Raw genomic sequence first — 9261 nt, forward strand, 5'->3', positions numbered from 1 at the left:
ACTCCCTGGTCTTTGTGGTTGAATCTGTGTTTGAACTTCACTGCTTGACTGGGGGACCTTACAAAAAGTTTTAAGACCCCTTGACTTTTTCCACATTTTGTTACGTTAAAGCCTTATTCTAAAATTGATTCAATTGTTTTTTCTCCCTGATCAATCTACACACAATACCCCATAACGACAAAGTAAGCATTTAGTGATTCTTCCTGGGTATGACACTACAAGCTTGGCACACCTGTATTTGGGGAGTTTCTCCCATTCTTCTCTGCAGATCCTCAAGCTCTGTCAGGTTGGATGGGGAGTGTTGCTGCACAGCTATTTTCAGGTATCTCCAGAGATGTTAGATCGGGTTCAAGTCCAGGCTCTGGCTGGGCCACTCAAGGACATTCAGAGACTTGTCCCGAAGCCACTCCTGCGTTGTCTTGGCTATGTGCTAAGGGTCATTATTCTGTTTGGAAGGTGAACCTTCACCCGAGTCTGAGGACCAGAGCACTCTGGAGAAGGTTTTCATCAAGGATCTCTCTGTACTTTGCTCCATTCATCTTTGCCACAATCCTGACTAGTCTCCCAGTTCCTGCCGCTGAAAAACATCCCCACAGCATGTTGCTGCCACCACCATGCTTCACCGTAGGGATGGTGCCCGGTTTCCTCCAGACGTGACGCTTGGCATTCAGGCTAAAGAGTTCAATCTTGGTTTCACCAGCTTCTCGTGGTCTGAGAGTCTTTAGGTACCTTTTGGCAAACTCCAAGCGGGCTGTCATGTGCCTTTTACTGAGGAGTGGCTTCCGTCTGGCCACTCTACCATAAAGGCCTGATTGGTGGAGTGCTACAGAGATTGTTGTCCTTCTGGAAGGTTCTCCCATCTCCACAGAGGAACTCTAGAGCACTGGCATAGTGACCATCGGGTTCTTGGTCACCTCCCTGACCAAGGCCCTTCTCCCCGTTGCTCAGTTTGGCCGGGCGGCCAGCTCTAGGAAGAGTCTTGGTGGTTCCAAACTTCTTCCATTTAAGAATGATGGAGGCCACTATGTCCTTGGGGACCTTCAATGCTGCAGACATTTTTTGGTACCCTTCCCCAGATCTGTTGCTCGACACAATGCTGTCTTGGAACTCTACGGACAATTCCTTTGAACTCGTGGCTTGGTTTTTGCTCTGACATGCACTGTCAACAAAGGGACCTTATATAGACAGGTGTGTGCCTTTCCAAATAATCTTCAATCAATTTAATTTCCCACAGGTGGACTCCAATCAAGTTGTAGAAACATTTCAAGTATGATCAATGGAAACAAGATGCACCTGAGCTCAATTTCGAGTCTCATAGCAAAGGGTTTGAATAGTTATGTAAATAAGCTATTTCTGTTTTTCCAAAAATTCTAACCTGTTTTCGCTTTGTCATTATGGGGCATTGTGTGTAGATTGCTGAGGATTGAATTTTTTTAAAATCCATTTTAGAATAAGGCTGTAAGTAACAAAATGTGGAAAAAGTCAAGAGGTCTGAATCCTTTGCGAAGGCACTGTATAGGATACAGAGATGAAGTAGTCATTCAAAAATCATATGAAACACTGTTAATGTACACAGAGTATGCAACTTATCATGTGACTTGTTAAACCAATTTGTACTCCAGGGGCCTGTTGCACAAAAGTAGAATTAAGACATCCGGGATAAATGACTCAGCTGAGCTCAATGAAGCCAAAACATGTGCGTCCAGGCTTAATTGGTTGCACAAAGACCAAGCCAGGATGAGCAGACACGGATTCATTAAGCCAGGTGAAACCAATCCTGGATAGGTGCGCGCTCACGGCTCACTCAAATAGACCCCGCCACAGATCACAGATTAACTGATTTACCATGGCAACTAGAGCCGCGTACTTTTCCCCGTCGGAAGCACAAATCCTCATGGAGGCATACGAGGAGGTAAAATATATAATTAAGAAGAAAGGCAACACCGCCACAGTGATAAAGCAAAGAGAAAAAGCGTGGCAAAGTATTGCAGACCGCCTGAATGCGTAAGTAGTGCACAATTACACACTCACCGCTCCGCTGAAACATCACAATTACAATTCAAATATTTAATTCACATCTCCAAAAATGCAGTTGTACTGTAATTATGAAACGGTTAAATTTTTAATTGAAATGCACTGCAGATATGAGTGAAATTGTGTAAAGTAACTCCATCACACTGTATAAAGCCATGATAAATTTTTTGATATTTTTACTGAAAACAAGACAAAAATACCAAGTAATTTTTTGCAGTGTGACTCCATTAAATGTGTGTGTGTGTGTGTGTGTGTGTGTGTGTGTAGATTAAACATGAACGGGCCAAAACGGACATGGCAGCAGGTCAAAATCAAATACAAGAACATTCTGCAGAATGGTATGGTCCCTGACTAATATTTAACAAAGCACAAGCATATATTGTACCCAGAAGGTGCCTGCTCACACATTGTCTGTACTGTTTTAGCAGTGAAAAAGAATACCCACAGACAAGGCACGGGTGGTGGGTCACCAAAGGCTGACCTTACCCCAGCAGAGGACATGGCCTTGGAGCTAAATAAAGGCAGGCCCGTCTTAGAGGGGATCCCTGGGGGGAAAGAGACGAGCATAGGTTCCTCCCAAGATGCCACCCGCTTCATTCAAGGTATGTCCTTCCATCTCTACATGGGATACAACCACATTCATATTGAATCAATTTGGACTGTCTGACTTTGGTTTACCTATTGCCTTGCAGTGTCTGGCAGCACTGTGTTCCTGTTAGAGCCACCAGCACAAGCACCAGACGATGCTGATCCAGTGAGTACTCCATCAAAGGCATACTGTAGGCCTGGCATGTCTTGTCTACTAGCTTCAATATGAATCCGATTAAATGTGATAGGGTGAAGGCCCCAGTGCAGCAGCAACAGCACATGATGGAGACGATGATGAGGAGGAGACCATCTCTCTGGATTCCAGAAGGCATGAGGTATCATGTTAAGACTGTGAAAGTACTATTTACTCTACAATGGTGAGGAGTCCTCATCAAAATCAAAAAATCTAATTTCTTTTACAGGACCCAGATGCTATACAGTGGGAAAACCAGCCTGGCAACATAGTGCGTATTAATAAAAGGACACCACATCCTGCCAAATTCCAGCTGCGCTAATTGTATTGTGTTCACAGAGCTCACAAGCTATCAGAAAGTTGTATGGCAACCACCTCCGGCGCCAAATAGAACTGGCAGACATAGACATTCAGTACAAGAAGAAAAAGATGGAAAATCTTGCACTGGAGTCCGAAATAAAAAAGAGGACAATTAGGAAACTGGACCTTGAAATAAAAAAACTTGAGAGGGAGGTGAGATATGCCTTCAATGTACACTGTATGCTAACTGTAACACAAATGTATTAATCATTATTTTTCTTTCCTCCCCCAGCTCCAAGAAGATGACACAGCTCAAAATAAAAATTAGGTATATTCTCGTAAAGTCAAGTGAGCCATGACATATGAGCTCTTATTGTGAGCACACAGGACGGTGGCATCTTTCTAAGGTTTTTTTTTATTTTCCCAGCAATCAGTACAACCAAGTCATCGTTATAAGGCATCGCCCTCTTTTGCCCACCCCCCCAGCACCAGGTGTGGCCACTAGCCTATATGAAGGCCCAAAATTGTGTGTTCCTTTCTGCTCTGACAATGGCATGCCCATTCGTGCGAGATGTGGTGGATGAAGAAGCACTTGTGCTGAGGAGAGCCTTCAGGCGAGAAAGGGTCTTCAGGGACCGGTTGGACCCACTGGCCTTCCCTGATGACCATCTATATGAAAGATACAGGTTTTCTGCAGATGGCATCAGGTATCTATGCAGACTACTGGGTCCCAGGATTAAGCACCGCACTGCACGGAGCCATGCACTGAGTGTGGAGCAAATGGTTTGTGTGGCCTTGCGCTTTTTTGCTAGTGGAGCCTTCCTGTACTCAGTGGGGGATGCAGAACAGCTGAACAAGGCCACAATTTGCCGCACAATAAGGAGTGTGTGTCTGGCTATCAAAGCATTAGCAGATGTCTTCATCTCCTTCCCTGGCCACAGAAGACTCTGTGACATCAAAGAGGAGTTCTATAGGATTGCAGGTAAGAGGATCTACAAATTACAGGACAACTGTTAACACATAGTAGGATACTCATTACTTTGTGTGACAGGTTTCCCCAATGTCATTGGTGCAGTGGACTGCACACACATAAGGATAAAAGCCCCCTCAGGTGCCCATGAGGCTGATTTTGTGAATAGGAAATCCTTTCACAGCATTAATGTTCAGGTGAACATAACTTTTTGATATTGTCCATTGACGAACACTCTGCATTGCCAGTGATGTGCATTGATTGGTGTAATATTCCTCATCTTATGATTTCAGATGGTCTGCAATGCTGACTGTGTGATCAGCAATGTTGTGGCAAAATGGCCTGGCTCAGTCCATGACTCCAGAATCTTTCGGGCCTCTGAAATCTATCAGTGCCTATCACAAGGTAAGCCACACAACCCCTATTTATAACCATCATGGCTGTGTCAAGAATATCACTGTGTTTATGAGGTAGTAATGATGAGATTTTGTGTTGACAGGTGAATTCTCTGGTGTGTTGCTGGGAGACAGGGGGTATGGCTGCCAGCCTTTTCTCCTGACACCTTTCACAGACCCCCAGGAAGCACAGCAGGCCTACAACCATGCCCATGCCAGGACCAGGGCCAGAGTTGAAATGACCTTTGGCCTCCTGAAGGCACGCTTTCACTGCCTTCACAAATTAAGGGTCAGCCCTGTTAGGGCATGTGATATTACTGTGGCTTGTTTTGTCCTCCACAATGTGGCCTGCCTGAGGAAGGAGAGGGCCCCCAGAGTGCCACCAGCCATGGACTGGGACAATCCGGCAATCTTCCCTGATGACGACAGTGGTCGGCTGCTGAGGGACCAATATGTGTTGAATTATTTTAGTTAGTATGTGTGCTTTCAATTTTGGTTAAATATGTCCTGCGGTGGCAGAGGAATTTGGGTTTTTTTGGGTTCGTTTTTTGACGAATTTGGCCTCTTATGATGTTTGTGCGGTATACTGTGTGTAATATAAGGCTGCAGGGAGGCTACTGCATCCATTCATTTGTCTGTTCAGTTGATGTGTATGGATTTGTCCTGCATTTATTTTAGTGTGCAGACATGCAGGGTGTGTTATATACAGACCTTTGAATGTGTATGTATCATTTTGTATAATATGCTTGGATTCTGTGCTTTCCATCTTGTAGAGTCACTGTGACTTCAGTTTCGAAAGGAGCTGATGGTTTACCTGCTTTGTTTTGTCCTTATTCAATAAAGGAACATAATGTTACACATTGTGTTTTTATATTCATATGGAATGTGCATTTGTTTATATGACAGAGTACTAGGGCCACACTGAAGAAAAAGGATAAAGTCATAAATTTATGAGGCTGGTTCTTTCTGCAGAAAAGCTACATATTGTTTTTACAGTTTTGATACTTATGACAATGTGATACTTAATATTCTGGCACATCAGCATGTCTTTGTTTATGAAACCATACTGAAGTACAATTTCACGAAATGCCCCACATCTGTCATTTTAACAACTGTCCTCCTTTAAAACAACTGGTTACAATATTATGACTTGTGTTTTTTTCCCCTCTGTGGCCCTAATATTCTATCATTTTATATATAGCCTTATAGTCTATGGGAAACTGTAAATTATCTAATGATAGCAACATCATCTAAAAATCATTTTTTATCCAAAATCATTGAAATTAATGATCACAAACGTTTAAATAATAACAGTGGGTCTAGTTATATGTGATAACAATGTATAGTGAGCAGTGAAATAACTATTGGTTTCCATTTGTGGTGACTGCTGACTGACATTAGGGATGAGATTAAATAGATCCTGGAATTTAGCCTGGTCTGGAGCAGGCTAGCTCCACAGAATAAATCTCCATGGTAATTTATACCATAACATATCCTCCTGCCCCCTATCCATCTTTAGTGCAACCGGATTACGGATCAATTGAGCCAGGATCACCAAGATATCCTGGCTTAATCCCTTATCCTAGTTTTGTGCAACAGGCCCCTGAACTTATTTAGGCTTGCCATAACAAAGGGGTTGAATACTTATTGACTTAAGACATTTAAGCTTTTAATGCTTACTGTTTGTTTTTTTAAATTGAAAAGCATAATTCACTTTGACTTTATGGGGTATTGTAACGGCTGTCGTCCTCCTCATCTGAGGAGGAGAAGTTTGAAGGATCGGAAGACCAATGCGCAGCGTGGTAAGTGTCCATAACGTTTATTTTAAAACATAAACTGAACACTATGAAATACAAAACAATAAATGTGAACATGAACGAAACCGAAACAGTACCGTGTGGCAACAAACACTCACACGGAAACAAACACCCACAAAACCCAACAGAAAACAGGATACCTAAATATGGCTCCCAATCAGAGACAATGACAAACACCTGCCTCTGATTGAGAACCATATCAGGCCAAACGAAAACCCCACATAGAAACAGAAAACATAGAACCCACCCAACTCACGTCCTGACCAACACTAAAACAAAGAAAATACAAAAGAACTAGGGTCAGAACGTGACAGGTATTGTGTGTAGGCCTGTGACAAAACATCTCAATTTAATCCATTTTAAAATCAGGCTGTAACAAAACAAAATGTGGGAAAAAAGTAAAGGGGTGTGAATACTTTCTGAAGGTACAATATACACTACCGGTCAAAAGTTTTAGAACACCTACTCATTCAAATGTTTTTCTTTATTTTTACTATTTTCTACATTGTAGAATAATTGTGAAGACATCAAAACTATGAAATAACACGTACGGTATCATGTAGTAACCAAAAAAAGTGTTAAACAAATCAAAATATATTTTATATTTTGAGATTCTTCAAATCGCCACCCTTTGCCTTGATGACAGCTTTGCACACTCTTGGCATTCTCTCAACCAGCTTCACCTGGAATGCTTTTCCAACAGTCTTGAAGGAGTTCCCACATATGCTGAGCACTTGATGGCTGCTTTTCCTCCACTCTGCGGTCCGACTCATCCCCAACAATCTCAATTTGGTTGAGGTCGTGGGATTGTGGAGGCCAGGTCATCTGATGCAGCACTCCATCACTCTCCTTCTTGGTAAAATAGCCCTTACACAGCCTGGAGGTGTGTTGGGTCATTGTCCTCTTGAAAAACAAATTATAGTTCCACTAAGCCCAAACCAGATGGGATGGCGTATCGCTGCAGAATGCTGTGGTAGCCATGCTGGTTAAATAAATATAAATAAATCACAGACAGTGTCACCAGCAAAGCACCCCCACATGATAACACCTCCTCCATGATTTACGGTGGGAAATACATATGCGGAGATCATCTGTTCACCCACACCACGTCTCACAAAGACACGGCGGTCTCTGTGAGAACCAAAATTCTCCCATTTGGACTCCAGACCAAAGGACAAATTTCCAGGTAGGAAGTCACTCAGGGATTTCACCATGAGGTCAATGGTGACTTTAAAACAGTTACAGAGTAATGGCTGTGATAGGAGAAAATTGAGGATGGATCAACAACATCTCTTTGAAAATAACTTATATGTGTGTGAAAATGTGTTGCATTTAAACTTTAGATCACCGGTTAGTTTGTGTGCTAAACGTGAAACGTTTTTTGCAATGGGAAGTAATAGTTGTATATTTCGATTGGGAAATGCTTAGCCTAATGGTTGTGTTTTTGTATTGTTAAGATTGGGACCTACTGGCTTATTACGTCAGAGTGAATGGACTGCTGTATTTCCATCAGTCCTGTGCAGTGCTGTAGTGGTGCCTGGAGAAGTGGGTCTCATGTGAAGGAAAGGCAACCTGTGTGAAAATCCTGTTTCCCTCGATTTTCAGATTTTCTAAATCAGTCTTTTTTAAATAAACAAAATTACAAAAATGTGATGTTCCAAGTCCACAGCAATGTGTAAACCACATTAGGATACCTTTTTTGAGGTCTGGAATTATTATTATTTTTTTTAATTTTTTTTGAGAGTGTAGTTGCCTTTTAATTCAGCTGAGCAAAACAAATGCCCTCCACAGCATTACATCATTTGTCAGGTAGTCCTATATTGCAGGCAACATTTATAGTGAACAAAAATATAAATGCAACATGCAACAATTTCAAGGATTTTACTGAGTTACAGTTCACATGAGGAAATCAGTCAATTTAAATAAAAAAATTAGGCCCTAATCTATTGATTTTACATGACTGGGAATACAGATTTGTATATTTTGGTCACATATAGTACCAGTCAAAAGAGCGGAGACACCTTCTCATTCAAGGGTTTTTCTTTATTTTTACTATTTTCTACATTGTAGAATAATGAAATAACACATATGGAATCATGTATAACCAAAAACGTGTTAAACAAATTATATTTTAGATTATTCAAAGTAGCCACCCTTTTTTTAAATTTACTGATAGCCAGGGTCCCACTCCAACACTCAGACATAATTTACAAACAAAGCATTTGTGTTTAGTGAGTCCGCCAGATCAGAGGCAGTAGGGATGACCAGAGATGTTCTCTTGATAAGTGTGCGAATTGGACCATTTTCTGTCCTGCTAAGCATTCAAAATGTAACGAGTACTTTTGGGTGTCAGGGAAATTGTATGGAGTAAAAAGTACATAATTCTCTTTGGGAATCTAGGGAAGTAAAAGTAAAATAGTAAAGTAAAGTACAGATACCCCCAAAAAACTGCTTAAGTAGTACTTTAAAGTATTTTTACTTAAGTACTTTACACCACTGGGAACCACGCATGCAGAGATCATACGTTCACCTACTCCGCGTCTCACAAAGACACGGTGGTTGGAACCAAATCTCAAATTTGTACTCATCATACCGAAGGACAGATTTCCACCGGTCTAATGTCCATTGCCCGTGTGTCTTGGCACAAGCAAGTCTCTTCTTCTTATTGGTGTCCTTTAGTAGTGATTTATTTGCATGAATTCGACCATGAAGGCCTGATTTATGCAGCCTCCTCTGAACAGTGATGTTGAGATGTGTCTGTTACTTAATAAACTCTGTGAAGCATATATTTGGCGCTGCAATTTCTGAAGCTGGTAACTCTAATGAACTTATCCTTTGCAGCCGAGGTAACTCTGGGTCTTCTTTTCCTGTGGCGGTCCTCATGAGAGCCAGTTTCATTATAGCGCTTGATGTTTTTTACGACTGCACTTGAAGAAACTTTCAAAGTTCTTAATATGTTCCGCA

The 9261-nt window shown here is 41.7% G+C and overlaps 1 protein-coding gene across 12 annotated transcripts; it reads left to right on the top strand.

Annotated features, from left to right (window-relative positions):
- The first annotated feature begins 1617 nt into the window (after positions 1 to 1617).
- Positions 1618 to 5545, top strand: LOC139545237 (putative nuclease HARBI1). 12 transcript variants are annotated; one of them, XM_071352781.1, is made up of 9 exons: positions 1618 to 2004; positions 2302 to 2372; positions 2460 to 2636; positions 2727 to 2788; positions 2871 to 2957; positions 3045 to 4097; positions 4167 to 4282; positions 4379 to 4490; positions 4585 to 5542. In XM_071352781.1, the coding sequence occupies exons 6-9, from the start codon at positions 3626 to 3628 to the stop codon at positions 4953 to 4955; spliced, it is 1071 nt and encodes a 356-aa protein (XP_071208882.1). In that variant the 5' UTR covers positions 1618 to 2004; positions 2302 to 2372; positions 2460 to 2636; positions 2727 to 2788; positions 2871 to 2957; positions 3045 to 3625; the 3' UTR covers positions 4956 to 5542. The 12 variants fall into 12 exon arrangements, with proteins under 12 accessions (XP_071208882.1, XP_071208887.1, XP_071208886.1 ...); XM_071352786.1 differs by having other exon boundaries at positions 3045 to 3086; positions 3155 to 3328; positions 3408 to 4490; positions 4585 to 5533; XM_071352785.1 differs by lacking the exon at positions 4167 to 4282 and having other exon boundaries at positions 3045 to 3086; positions 3155 to 4097; positions 4585 to 5530.
- The last annotated feature ends 3716 nt before the right edge of the window (positions 5546 to 9261 follow it).

This window comes from Salvelinus alpinus, chromosome 19 (assembly GCF_045679555.1).
Source record: "Salvelinus alpinus chromosome 19, SLU_Salpinus.1, whole genome shotgun sequence".
In the NCBI taxonomy this organism is placed as follows: domain Eukaryota; kingdom Metazoa; phylum Chordata; class Actinopteri; order Salmoniformes; family Salmonidae; genus Salvelinus; species Salvelinus alpinus.